The sequence below is a fragment of the Myxine glutinosa genome, chromosome 1 (genome assembly GCF_964187855.1).
Source record: "Myxine glutinosa chromosome 1, kmMyxGlut1.1, whole genome shotgun sequence".
NCBI classification, from domain to species: domain Eukaryota; kingdom Metazoa; phylum Chordata; class Myxini; order Myxiniformes; family Myxinidae; genus Myxine; species Myxine glutinosa.
The window spans coordinates 333,805,296-333,820,775 of NC_136261.1; the positions used below are offsets into that span (position 1 = coordinate 333,805,296).

The 15,480-nt window shown below is 39.4% G+C and overlaps 1 protein-coding gene across 1 annotated transcript in view; it reads right to left on the reverse strand.

Moving 5' to 3' along the window:
• SBF1 (SET binding factor 1) overlaps positions 1-15,480 on the reverse strand; it is a gene marked incomplete in the record, with an annotated part of 417,110 nt that overhangs the window by 275,745 nt on the left and 125,885 nt on the right. Inside the window, 1 exon segment of the mRNA XM_078779651.1 lies at positions 9,266-9,376. Within this exon segment, the coding sequence (XP_078635777.1) occupies positions 9,266-9,376 (111 nt within the window).

The window sequence follows — 15,480 nt, forward strand, 5'->3', positions numbered from 1 at the left end:
TAGGGTTGGGAGGGCGTCAGAAGGAAGGGTTGAATACTTAAGCCTATCAATCACAATTGCTGGTAGACAAACACCTACTTTGTATCATTTTAAGATATTTCAGTACTCGTTGCTCTGTCACCATGGTATAAGAGCGTAGACACCAAGTTACACGGCTTATTACCCTCCACCACCAAAGGTGGACAGAGGTTATGTTTCACCCGTCTGTCAGTTTGTTACTTGGTGAAATAGTCAGGTTCACTATGTTTTTTCGTTCAAAATCATGGTGGATTAGCAAACCTATACATTTTTGGAAACGTTATTACATGGAAAATCTGAAAATCAATGTTTACATTTGCCAATTCCGACCAATTCGATTCGACCAATTCGACCAATCGACCAATTCCATTCCACCAATTCGACCAATCGCTTCCATCGACCATTCGACCAATTCGATTGATTCGATTGATTCGATTCGATTCGATTCATCGAATTCGATTCGATCGACCATTCGACCAATTCGATTTGCCAATCAATTTGACCGACCTTTGCTTGTGTGGAACGGACTGTGAAAACGATGCGGACTATATTGTCGGATACGACACACAGGACAGTGATGACGAACTCTAAATGGCATATTCTGTAATCGTGTATGTTTGATGCCATTGACTGCCTGCGTATATTTTGTCATTGACTGCCTGTGTAGATGTGAAGTTATACTGACTGCATGTGTATATATGATTTTGCTGACTGCCTGTGTATATTTGGTGATATGAATTATTGTGACACATTTTGATGTTATTAACTGCCTGTACAAAATGATAACATGTATTTGATTATGCAACTTATCGCGAATATAAAGACAGTATTTTGCAATTCAAAACCTTTGATTCGTGTCTTACCATTCCCCATAGCACTAATTTGATACTTTTATTGGATTCCTTGTCCCTGAAAATATAGGTTTAGTATATTTTAAAAAGTTTTTAGGGTAATTAGAGGCAGAAATAGAACAAAATATGTATTTTACAGTGGCCATTTTGAAAATCCAAAATGGCCACCATACAGGTATCTCTCCAAATGTAAACATTGATTTTTAGTTTCCTTATGCTATAACCTTTCCAAAAATGTATAGGTTTGCTAATCTACCATGATTTTGAAAGAAATATTATTTATTGACATAGTGAACCTGACTAGAAAGTATCTTGTCAAGCATGTTGGTCTGTAGCGTGTTTGTCACACGATTTTTGACCACGGTTTGGAAGCAATCGTTCTGAATTTATTTGTGTCAAGAACCGGCCAAGAACAGCAACGAGCATTTTTGGTCAGGATTGGAATTTTTAAAAGTGATTCTTCACCATTGACAAATAGGGCCAAAAACAATACATATAATGATATCTCAAAGTTGAGGACAGGTTGGGTGTGTAACAAGGAATGATTGATTCAATTTCGGTGAAGATCTGAATTTGGATCAGGATGAGAGTTTTTTTAATTGAAGTGATTCTTCACCATTGAGAGATGCAGATCTGGCCTACCAGTGGGATACAAAACTTTAACTGTTCAGCCTGGTGGAGATATGCAATGTACCGAGTGCCCTTCTCGTTTTATATGGGAAGGGTGGGTACTTGCACCCATGTATACATAAGTGCATAGGTGGAAGGACAGTGAAAGGAGAAAGGGATAGGGAAAGGTGAGGGAGTCAAAATTCCTCCCATATGTGCGCATAATAAATATATGGTCCCTTTGAATTCATGATAATAAAGTAAAGGTCTGTAAACCATGTCTTTTTCTTTTCTAGCACCATTGCCAAAAGTATAATTCCCCCCTTAGAGTCGACAGCAATGACTGTTTTCACTCATAAACTTTATAATTTGGTCAGGGTCACTGATGGGGTCAGGGTCACCCAGATAGCTCAGATGGCAGAGCACTGGTACGGTTCACCAGAGGGCCTGAGTTCGATTCCTGGTCTGGCCGTGTAATTTTCCCACATACACCAATTAAACTTTATAGTTTTCGACGCCATTGTTTTATTGCGTGGTACTTTGGGTAAAAGTGCAAATTAAATAATTCGATTTTGATTCGACTAAAGCACTTGTTACATTACCCATTAACCACCATTAGTGGTCAATGCAATTATTGTGCTTGTGCCACAGAATGTACTGCAGATATCACATGATATCATCTGAGCAAGCTAATTTGCATTTCCAGTTGAAGACCAGACTTACCTATTGGATCCGGATGTCCTCTGGTAACAACAACAATATGAAAATCCACATTACATATACTCCAGCGTCACTCCGTCAAAAGCTGCTGAAGCAAAACTTAAACACGATACTCATTGCATTTTCTTCATTCAAACAGCTACCAGCAGCACAGGAACATTGGAGTCACTGTTTAATCAATGAGGAAAGCTCAAAGCAAGCGTATGGCCCAAAAACAAATTGTGTCCGTGAAAATGAGCTTAATGGTAACAACAACAATAACAAACGTAATAATTCAAGGGCTCATTAGATCTAACTAGGGCGTGCCCGTACGTGGGTGCAAAAAAACATGCGTGCAAACAACAACAAAAAAAAACTTTGAAACCACGTGGCAGTAACGACCACAGAACCCCCCCCTCTATTTACATGAAATGGTTTGGTCCATTCGCAAAGCCAAAGCGAACGGCTTGCGAGTACGGTAGAACCCCCCCCCCCCCCCCCCTCTATTTACATGAAATGGTTTGGTCCATTCGCAAAGCCAAAGCGAACGGCGAACGGATAAATCGCCATAGCTCGGTAACTACTTCTCCGATTAATATGAAACCTTGAAAAGGCACATCCTCGGGTCCCCAGCAATATACCTGGCAAGTTTCAAGTATATCGGACCCGTGGTTGTCGAGAAACAGCGGTCACAGACAAACAAACACACAGACACACACACAGACACACACACAGAGATTACTGGAATTATAGATAGATGACAGAAGCAATGTCAGTGAATTTCCTGTGCTCTTCCTGCATTTTAAGAGTTCTCTCGATCTCAAGATGATTTAAGATCTCAAGAGTTTAAGAGTTCAAGCAAAAATAACGACATTGTAGCCAGACTTCATACATATGCTTGGTTCCTCTTCCTTCAATGGACTGGTACTGTGCAACGAGCAATTTTAGCAAAGCATGCCTTATACATTTTTCAGGTAATAAATTGTGACCTTTCACGAATATCAAAAGATGGGGACAAACTGCAAGTAATCTCCTCGATTCCCAAAGGATGCAGAAAATTTTCCAGTGGGTTTCCAGCACTCATGCTCCAAGGGAATAGTACAGGAGACAAATAGCCTGTCAGAACAAAAGCAAACCTGGCCACGGAAAAGCAAGTCTAACTTCCGTGGAAAAGAGCACAGCGACAAGCATACAGACAGAAACACTGGTTTCCTCTACAAGTTTCTAAAGCAACAGGAAAAAAAAGGTGACGCGAGACATATGGAAAGAAAAATAAAATTAAAAGGATATACTGGTACAAAGAAAACAGATAGTCATGGCCAAAAATATTGGCACCCTTGCACTTTTTTTCGAATAATGAACCATTTCTTCCAGAAAATTGTTGAAATTAAAAAATCTTTTGGGATCCACATTTCTATTCCTGCATTTTGGAGCGCAATGTTCAACCCATTGTCAGAAAGCTGGGTCTTCATCGAAGGTCATGGATCTTGCAGCAGGACAATGACCCACCACACTTCAAAAAGCACCCAGGAATGGTTCAAGCCAAAACGCTGGACTGTTCTGAAGTGGCCAGCAATGAGTCCACATCTAAATCCTATTGAACACCTGTGGGGAGATCTGAAAACAGCTGTTGGGAGAAGGCACCCTTCAAATCTGGGAGAACTGGAGCAGTTTGCACAAGAAGAGTGGGCCAAACTGCCAGTAGAGAGATGTAGGAAGCTCATTCATGGCTACAGGGATTACTTGACTGCAGTTATTTTGTCAAAAGCCTGTTACCAAATATTACGTTTCGGGTGTCAATAATTTTGTCAATGCCATTTCTTTTTATTTACTGATTTAAAAGAATATATCACATTCTCAATCAAAAACAAAGGTTCTATAATATTAAGTGAAATAAAATATTGTGGAGACCAAATACTTTTGTCAATTTCAACGTATTTTTAGAGAAAATTGTGAGTTATTTGAAAAAAGTGCAAGGGTGCCAATATTTTTGGCCATGACTGAACACAAGCTGACAAGAAATGGATGAAAAGGGTGGGATAACCTGAAAAATGAAACTACCAAAACGAACATGCCACATGCCACAAAAGAAAAGTTGTCCAAAAAAAGAGTCTTAACATCATATTATAATGACATAACATGACAAACAATGAAAAATGTCAGTCTGAAGACGATGACAAAAGAAAACCGAAAAATCCAATCTTTTAAGACTAATTGATGTTACAGAAATACAAAAATGTGCACTTTCCATTTCCCCCTATTTCAGCACCACTCAAGCTTTATTAAATGTAATGAAAAGTAGATGTTTGGCTTGGCCTGGGACACATGGTCCCACTCAGCCAGTCAATCTGGAAACTTGGAAACCATCGACACCCTTCCAAACGAATGCCAATCAGACAAATGCCAATGCATGGATACTGCATTATGCGCCAAAGCATGTGGCCTTGGCACGTGGTAGAAGTAAAAGCAAGCTAGCTTGAACTGCCAGATATGTGCTGGACTAATGTTAAACACGACGTGCGCATTGTGGAGGCCAAGCACTTGCCAAGAAGTTCAAACCCAGAACCTACAATTTTCAATTTGTGATACCACATTCAACTCAGACGTAGATCGTATGAGATTGAACAATCTGAGAAGCCACGGAAAAGGTACGGTTAAAAAAGCATCGTCATGAGAGATGAGAGTCAACATGGCGGTTCAGCAATACTTGTAAAAAAAAGCAAAGCTGTAAAGAAAGATGATTCCTGGCATTTTTTGACTGTTGTACGATTTTTTTCAGTGACATCGTGACACAATAAATTATTAGATAAATAATGTTTTCGAGAAAGGTGCAAATTAGGTGTTTGAACCACCTCAATGCTGTGTTGGAGAAGGCAGGTGTGGTTGTCGTAACATCGTAACAGGGCGAGCGGCGGTTAGTTCTAAATGCAGTTTGCCTCGAGTTTTGATGCAGCAATTACTAAGCATCATGATTCAACCGTAAAAATTTGAGGTTTCTCAGTTCAGGCATCAGTCTGCACTTTAAAAATAACAGAACAGAACAGAGTGATTTCTGTGATTTTTCTCTGACTTGTAAATAAATCCCCTGGTTATTTTTTCTTGAAGTGTGAGGCTCATATAATAGCAAGATAAAATTGACGATGGAGTAGCGGGGGCAACAATTGGGTCAAACCATTACACGAGAGTTCATCCAACACCTTAGTCCACGCAGACCTGAGAAACAAGGTCATGGGTGGGGTCTGCGAACGGCAAATTTGATTGGTTTTGGAGAAGTACGCGGAAAATGCCGTAATATTTAGTCTAAGTACTGCTAAATGGAAGGGATTTTAAAAGTGCCAAAAAGGCAATTTGTGTTCCACAGTGTTAAAGTATATAATACAATTAAGCAAAATAATATTAAAGGTCAGAAAAGTTTACTGCCATAGATGCAACATCTTTTACACCACTTTATTTTACAGATTAAATTAGTTCTTCATGTTTGTTGTTTGTGTCCTTTATGACCACCTTAAAAACCAAGTTTCCTGTTTGTAATGATTTGTAATTTTGGTTGACTTCCAGACAGGCAGAGAATTAAAAAAAATTATCTCACTCCTCTCTCTGCATGTGCAATCAGGACTATTTCAGAGCCAAAGTAATGCTACACTTCAGGTTATTTTTCCGATTCATGTTCAAAATACAACAATCAATTGAAATGAAGTTGTTCCTCCATCATAAACTGGCGTCTGTGGTCAGATAGACAGACCAGACAAAGGGAACCAATTGCTTCAGCCGGCTTTTTGCTTTGTGTGTGGGGTAATTATACACGATAGAGTCGATTAGACATGGATAAGACATGGCAATGGACACAAAACCATTGATAAAGAAGATGAAACAAGGGAAAACAGCACAGACAGTAGACACGGTATGAAATCTTAGCTGTTGGCAAAGTTGAGTGTGTGCCGTCCCTCGGATGGACATGGAACAGTTTCTCTGTATGCAATTTCAACACAGGGACTGAAAATTTGCTTCTCGGCTTCCACTGGACGAAATTGGTTGCAAATTTCAGAAGTAAATGTTTTTTACGTCGAGGTAATATGTTCAAAATTTCAGCAACATCTGTTTCCGCGTTCTTGAGTGTTAAGAAAAACCCTCGAATCAACATTGGTGTCTGTCTGTCTGGCCCGTCCGTCCGTCCGTCCGTCCGTCCATCCGTCCGTCCATCCATCCATCCATCCCGTCTGACCGCCTGAAATGTGTTGGTGCTCATATCTCAAAGGCTATACATTGAAACTAGTTGAAACCTGGAATATACATCTTGGGTATTTTGGGTTATTGGGGTCTTTTGGGTCCTCGGCGTCCTTTGGAATCCTCGGGGACTTTTGGAGTCCTCTGTGTCTTTTGGGTCCTTGGTGTCCTCTGGCTTTTTTGGGTCACCGGGGTCTTTTGGCTCTTTTGGGTCCACAGGGTCTTTTGGATTTTTGGGGTATTTTGGGTCTTCAGAGTCCTTGTATTTTGGGACCTCAGGGTCTCTTGGGTCCTCGGGGTATTTTAGGTCGTCCGGATCTTTTGGGTCCTCATGGGTGTTTTGGGTCTTCATGGTCATTAGGGTTTTTTGGGTCTTCGGGATCCTCTGGTTCTTCACGTTATTTAAGAGTCTTCGGGGTATTTTGGGTATTGGTGGTCATAAGGGTCTTGGGGATCTTAAAGGTTCTTCAAAGGTCGAAAAGGTCTTAGCAGTACCAAGGGTCGAAAGGTGCATTTCGATAGTACGTAACTAATAAACGCACGTAATTAATAGACAGGATGCCACTGAGTTCAAACAGGATGTAATTAATAGATATACAACATGCATTTTAAGGCCATTTTCCCTGCTAGAGCGGGGGTTAGCATTGCGGTCCCCATGACAATCTTCTCCATATTGCCCTATTTTCTGCATCTCCCCTTGTTAACCCCCTTGCCCGCATTTCTTCTTCCACCATCTTTAGCAAAGTCTTTCTCGGTCTTCCCCGTCCTCTACTTCCTTCTACATTCATTTCCATCACTCTTCTCAACCAGTCTTCTCAACCTGTTCCTCTTCAAAGCATCAATCACAGGCTCTATTCCCATCATCTTTCGCAATTCATCATCTTGTAATTAATGTAATGATATACAGTACTGAAAAGTCAACAGCTGAAGATAATAATGAAGAGTTTCTTCTTCTTCTTCAGCCAATAAAAAATTCTGGCTGCCAGACCGTGTGACCGATCATGTTGAAAATTTTAACACATGTTCCCTTGATGACTACTTCACAAGTTTGAAGTTTCATGTCAATGGATGAAACAGTTCACGAGAAATGTATTTTTTAAGATATTCGTTCGATCCAATATGGCTGCCAGACTATGTGACCTATGAATTATTCGGGAACACCACGTTATCCCAGAGGCAAGGGGAACATGTGTGTGAAGTTTCCACTCGCTTTGTTTCGTCATTCTGGAGGAGTCGATTTTTAAAGGTGTAGTCCTCAAAAAAATTAGTTGCCAAACCACGTGACCTATGACGTTATCGCCTATGGTGCATTTGGTCGTCATGGACAGGTGATCATGCCTGTAAAGTTTTGTCTCAATCTGTTCAACCGTTTGAGGAGAATGGTTTTAAGGGTGTTTTCATTAAGGGTTTTATGTTTTTAAAAAAATGGCTGCCAAACCACGTGACTGATGACATCAATTTAATTTTACCATACGATTTTTGTGTAGATGACGCTCAATACATTTCATACTGATTGGATCAAGCGTTCTACTTGTCGAATTATGACGTCAAAATGGAGGAAAATATGATCATTAAAATGTTATTCCCTTTACAATCAAAATGTACTTTACAATGAGCCATGTTTGAAACCGCTCCATGGAAAAATTTAGAGATATAGAGGTGCAAAGTTTTACGTTTTTTTCCAAGATGGTGCCCGAACTATGTGATCTATGATGTCATCATTATCATTTTTAAAATTCCAGAGGAGCAACTCCTATGGTGAAAATTTTGTGTCAATCGGACTAACGCTTGCAGAGAAAATGAATTTTAAAGGGAATAAACCTGCAAAATCCTGGCAGAAGAGAAAAAAAACAAAAACAAAAAACCAAGCAACAGGGTATCACAGCCTGAAAGGCATGTGGTACCCTAATTACACCCAACAACAACAAAAAAAAAAAGCTGAAATCCTGATGGTGAAGAAAAAGAGTTGGTGTTATTGTTTACCATTTTGGGGAATACACAGTTCACATAGAAGAGTTGAAATACTGAACATTATGCACCATGGTGGTGCCACCAACTACTTCCTTGTTCCATCACAGCAAGGCTATTATAATTTCGGGTTTACTTTCAACGTACATGAAAGTAAAGTGTTAAGGAAAAATTATATTTCGCAAATCATCCAAGAACTTAATAGGTTCTCAAAACTACCACAGCATGAAAGCAATGATTAATGAGTAAGGCTCTCAGTAGAGCGCATACTTCCACCAGGCTGAACAGTTTACGTTTTGTATCCCACTGAAAGGCCAGATCTGGATTAGGATCTGAACCAAAATCTTGTTGCCTAACCAACCCACCCACCTTGTTTTGTCATAAGTCGTCCACAAGTTTTTTCAAATATCATGCTATATATCATTTTTGGCCCTATCACTCAATAGTGAAGAATCATTACATAATTTTAAAAATTTGCTTATCCGGATCCATATTCGAATCTTCGCCAAAATCGAATCGATGAATAAATTGTCACACACCCAACCTATACACCAAGTTTCGTCCGAATTTGTCGACAAATTTTGAGATATAGTGCTGGATATCGTTTTTTGCCCTCTCAGTGGTGAAGAATCACTTTTTTTAAAATTATCGGATCCATATCCGGATCCAAATCCTCACCAATATGTAATCATTTCGTCATTGTCACATACCCAACGTCTCCACCAAATTTCAGCTGAATCATCCACAACTTTTTGAGATATCCTGTTCACAGACAAATTATGCAGACAGACAGACAGACAACATAACCTCCATCCTCCACCTTAGGTGGAGGAGGTAATGAGGCAAATAATCAATCTATATATTGAACACAACAAAAAAAATTCATCATAAAGAACCTTACCAAGCTGCTGGAAAAGGAGAAAAACACTGCAACCAGTGCTTGGGATTTCAATGTTGAGGGGTGGCAGCACGACCTGACGGTCTCCAGCACCCAAGGAGAAGACGCGCTGACAAGGCAAATAGCAAGATAATTAGTACAATTCATGTTTTATAATATATATTAGGGATCCATGGAACAATCAATGTGTTAATTACTTTCAAACTAAAAATATATTCCAACACCAGAAAGAGGCCATTTAAATTGGCTCTTTGACCCAAGATGAATAGAAACCAATCCTTTAAAAGCAATAATAATAAAGACTTTATTCTTGAAGAGCAGTCAAGGCATGACTAGATTGAAGTAGTGCATGGACATCAAGTCACATGACATTTTACTTCAACATTTTGAGCAAGTTACCACAGTGTGACAGCAGGGAATAAAGTTTAGATGCCAATATACAAAATCAGGAGGACAACTGTGATATCAAGAGAAACTAGAACATCACTCGTAGAGCACGTAGTCTCACCTCACACGTTCTTTCTGAACAAAAACAGCATCATGAACTGAACACACTACTATTATGGCCCATATACCCATATCATCCATGCACCCGATTATGTCACATAGTTTCTTGTCATGGGTGATGAATGTCATAAATTTAATTCTTCACTCACATCGGTTAAATACATCAGATATATGAAGTTTCAGATTTTTTGGATGAGGATTTCAATTCAACCAATTGTGGCTGGAATACCACTTCACTGATAACATCATTGTTGTCAACCTATATATGCCTTGGGAAGTTGATGACATATGCCAAGTTTCAATATTTGTTGTTAGGCGGTTTCAAAGAAAATGATGTCCAAAATTATTTCCTTTATTCCAATATAGTTGCCATACCATGTGACCTATGGCATCAGAGTTAGAAATAAAATATTCTCCATGGGGAGTCCCTCTTATATATACAGTTTTGCTTTGGTCGGACAAACGGTTGCAGAGAAAACAAATATTAAAGTGAAAATGTATAGATGTGGACACACACCGACAACGACAGACAGACAGACAAACAGGGGCATTGCAATAGTCTCGCATCCCTTTTGAGGTGAGACTAACCAATCAATGAAAGCTTGGTATGAAAGAATTATACTACGCACGTGCACACACACACGACAGACAGACAGACAGACAGACAGACAGACAGACACACACACACACACACACACACACACACACACACACACACACACACACACACACACACACACACACACACACACACACACACACACACACACACACACACACACACACACACACACACACACACACACTAGAGAATAGGAAAAAAGTGGACAAGGGTTGGACTGATGAAGTTTAAAACAGAAGAAAGCAAAACAGACAACAGCAGAAAAAGGTTAAAAGCTGCAAGTGGAATAATTTGTGAGGCGTGGAAAAAAAACAACAAAAAAAAACTCAAGCCGAACAAAAAAAGGTCATGGGTGGGGACCAACACCAGCAGGATATTGTGGTGGTTCAACATCCTAACATGACTCGACAGACATGGGGATGCAGCTTTTTAAACCTTTTTTCCCCCTTGAAGGATTTGTGAAGAAATAAAATTTGTGTTGTGAACAAATATTGACATATCTTGGTGATCAGATTTGGTGGAGAGCCACATACACACGCGCACACACTTAAATGATTATTTCTAAGGGTTACCAAACGGTGCAAGATAGGGGAAGCAAAAAAAAAGGGCAGGTGTGTCGGAAGAGAGGGTAAAACAAGGTGGCAGGGGCAGGAAGGTAGAATTGAAGGAAGAATCATGAGCAAGTGATTCAATAGATAAAATGCCATATGTATGGAGAGTAGGAGGGATTGAGGAAGAGAAAATATAAATGCAGGAGCGCAAACAGAGTCACAGCATGAACAGTAATAGAAATTCAGGAAAGGAAGACAATCTAATCCCATACCTGGATAAAGGACAAATGCTTTTGGCATCTAAGATACAAAAGCCCTTTTTGCTTAGTCAAATGCATCGGTGTATGAAGTGTTGAGAACTGCTGGTTTAAATCTTCCAAAACTGTGGTTTTGTGTGATCTTACATTTTTCTCAAGGCAGATTTCGTTAACACTACTTTATCGGACCTGAAAAAATGCTGTGATGTTGGGGTGCTAAGACTTGCCGACTTATAGACCTGCCTACACCAAGTATTTCTTAACAATTATATTGCATTTTGTGCGAGATTCAATGTTTTGTGCAACAATTTCAGGAAACAAAAATAAAGAGAAAAAATAGGTTTGATTTGCAGTGTTGCAAGTTGAGCAACACACCCTCAGATTGAACAACACAAATGACTATTTTAGAAACTCTCAAACCTTAATTGCAACCTTCATCGCAAGTTAATTGAAAATTAATCACTCATGCATTGTATAAATTATACACAAGCGGCATATTTACACAGTTGCATACATTTTACGACAATTTTACTTTGATTCTACTTTCATTTTTGGTCTAAAATTATCATGGATTGCTGAAGGGTCATACATTAGCAAAGTTTTGTGAACAAAAATAATATGCACTTTTTGGTGACGTCGGCATGTCCAGGATTTATTAGAACCAACAATCACTGTTCACCAACAATCACTGTTCACTGTTCCCATCTGTGGGCTTTGCTCTTAACAATGCATCAGATGCCTGTGCCCTTCAAGAAAGACAATTAGCCTCATGACTGTTCAATCCAGATGTGTCGTTGTACTTAACAAAAAATAAAGAAATAAAAATAAATGTGCGCACGTGTCCGAAGGAAGTGATTCAGTTTGGCAATTTTCATGTGAAATAAACAAAGCCGAGAAACTAACAAAACCCATTAGAATTACCCTTTAAGCCCTTTAGAATTACCCTATATAACCTTTCAGAATTAAACACGGTGGGTTAAAAAGGTTCTTCATTTTTCACAGACAGAATGGACATAGCCAAATATCAAAGCGGCTTCACCAATTAAAAACCTTGAGACTTGAATGAAGTTGCCATGGTCTTTGCTATGCAGGTTGTGAAATCCAATGATCATAGGAATAGCATGCATGACTTCCAAAATACACTTACAAACACATAAGTTAAAGCCGATACACTTAGCCCTCAATTTACATTAGCTCGTAGGTTGCCCATTCCCACACAGGATTCTAAACGGAGTAGGGATGAAGACGGCAAAAATGCAAATGGCATCTTCTGTCATTGAGCCGGCAAGCTAGGAGCAACAAGTCACATTTATTGCCACATTTGATGTAATTTAAATGCTCTAATGGCGGCGAGGTGCTCCATTTGAAACCATTTGTTCGATATACAGTATGTAGCTTTTAGATGTCTGTGGTCCGTAATAAAAACTTGTATTGGTGTCAAAGCCAGTGACCAATTGCAAATTAACAGTAGGATTTTATTCACATACTTTTGACAATGCCTCAGACAAAGTACTGAATAATTTTCTATTTGTGCCTCGTAATTTTCAAGGTAACGTATTTTTTAACGCGGAATTTTATTGTTACTTCTCTCACCTTCAGCCGCACGGTTTCTACTGCACTCGTGAGAGGTATCATCTGACCGTCATTGATAATATTTTTGTGCCAATCCATCACAAACCACTTCATCATGAGTGGTAAACGAGCATAAGTTCTCCAGCTGAGACCCCCAGGAACGCCCGTAAAGCTTTCAGTTTAGACATTAAAATGGATGTGGTGAAGCGATTCGAGCATGGGAGTGTTTGGTGGACATCACTCGAGCGCTTAGCCTTTCGCCCTCGACTGAGGACAATTATTAGTGAAGCCATCAAAAAGAAAAGTCGAGTGCACTTAAATTGAATGACTCATTATCTCAGAAACCGCTCCACCCACACCTTCACCTCCCAGGCCTGGATACTCGCTGCACACCACAGATTTTAGTGAGGAGCGTACACATTTACTTAAAACTTCCCATAGTTTATTAATTTATGATATTTAATGATGTATTTAGTTATGTATTTTGTGTTTATTTACAGGAACTGTATTTACACATACACTGTCTGTACTTCGGTTAGAGTTAGATTCGTGACAATAAATTTCCACCCAGGAATGCATCTTCAATTTATAACATTACGCCTATGAGAAAATAGTTTTCTATTTACACTTTTTCATTTTGCATTCAGTTTTTTTAGGAACGCATCTCGAGGAGTCCCTGCACCCAAAATGACAAACAAAAGTCATGTGACTTGACAAAATTTGCCCCACATCCTGAAAAAGCGAGAACGGCACTCTGATGTCGACTGATATGCCTCCGACCACATTATTACATCATTATAACACTTATATCAAGTTTGATTTAAACCCATTTAGCTGTGCCCAAGTTAGCACATTTTTACCTGACATGACCTCTGACCTATTGACCACAAAATTTAATCTGTTCATGTTTACATCATTATACATACCTGTACCAAGTTCTAATTTAAATCCCTTCAGCTGTTCACAAGTTCTCACATTTTTACCTGACATGCCCTGTCTGACCTTTGGCCTTTGACCTCGGGACACCAAAATCCAATCAGTTAATCTTTACATCATTATACATACCTTTACCAAGTTTGAATTAGATCACTTCAGCCATTCTCGAATTATAGACCGATGACAGACTTTGACTTTTGACCTCTTAACCCCAAATTCTAATCATTTAATCTTATCATTATACATACCTGTACCAAATTGGAATTAGATCACTTCAGCCGTTCTCAGGTTATAGACCTATTACAGATTTGATCTTTGACCCCAAAATTTAATCACTAAATCTTTACAATATTATAGATACTTTACCAAGTTTGAAGTAGATCACTTCAGCCATTCTAAAAGTTTTAGACCTATTACAGATGTGACCTTTGATCCCAAAATCTAATAAGTTAATCTTTACATCATGATATATACCAGTACTAAGTTTGAATTGGATCACTTCATCTGTTCTCAAGTTAGAGACCTATTACAGACTTTGACCTTTGACCTATAACCCCAAAATCGAATCACTTAATCTTTACAATATTATACATACCCACAAGTTATTGCGGTAACAGTATTTTTACCGAACATAACCTCTGACCTTTGACCCCAAAATCAAATCAGTTCATCTTTACCTCATTATACATACATACCTGTGCCAAGTTTGACTAATATCCCTTTAGCCGTTCTCAAGTTATCACGGCAACGAAAACCTATCACGGACGGTGGACGGACGGACAACCTGAAAACACAATGCCCTCGGCAACGGCATAAAAACATTAACACATTTCTGTTTCATTAAACAGCCCAGCAGACCCGAATGAACACAATCTCGAAATCAAATGCCTCCATAAGGCACAGCAAATGTAACAACACTTGAGTCTTTCGAAAACGCAAGATAAAGAAAAACAAATGACAAGTGCAGAAACCACACAGGCAAAGCATTCACTGTCGAAGGCAAATGAAAGGCAAGAGAGGCATGCAAGGGATATGTTTTAAGACGATGAATATAATAATATGCAGAATAAGCAGCATTTTTTGAAATAATCAACTCAAAGAAACATCTCCAGCAACAAAGTGTAGAACAGAATAAGCTAAGAGGTAACTGCAGCAGGCAGTCTGCAACTCATTACTAAACAGCCACGATATCTTCAGATTAAAACAACAAAAAGCTTTTTGACAAAAAAAATAAATGTGTAGCATGGTTTACCACAAATATTCAGCAAAGGAATGACTGAAGCAAGCACAACAATACATCACCATACCCCATATTGTCCATCTTCACCAGGCTGGAAAGCAAATTGAAACGCAAGGCAGAAGAAGAGGAAGAGAAAAATAATTTTAAAAATAGGAACAGGAAATCAGAGGAGAGTATTGTGGGTAACAGGAGCAAGTGCAATTGCATTAAGGGAAGGAAGGGTGCACCAGGGTATATTTGGAGGGAGAAGTAAGCTGGATTTCTTCATTCCATCCGTTGCCAGTCTTGCCCCATCACATATTCTTCAAATAATCACCTCCATGCGAACCTCCCAACAAAATGAGTGGGATGTGGGGAGAGGCAATGCTTTAGAAGAGGGCCAGGCCAGATGAGGGGAGATTGAGACAGGCCAAGGATAAATATAGTTGCGTTCAAGAGAGGCCGAGGGCCAGGGACCGCCTCGCCCATAGAGGTCGAGGCCAGGGAGCAGCATCGGCCACAAAGAGGCTGAGGCCCGGAAGTCACCTC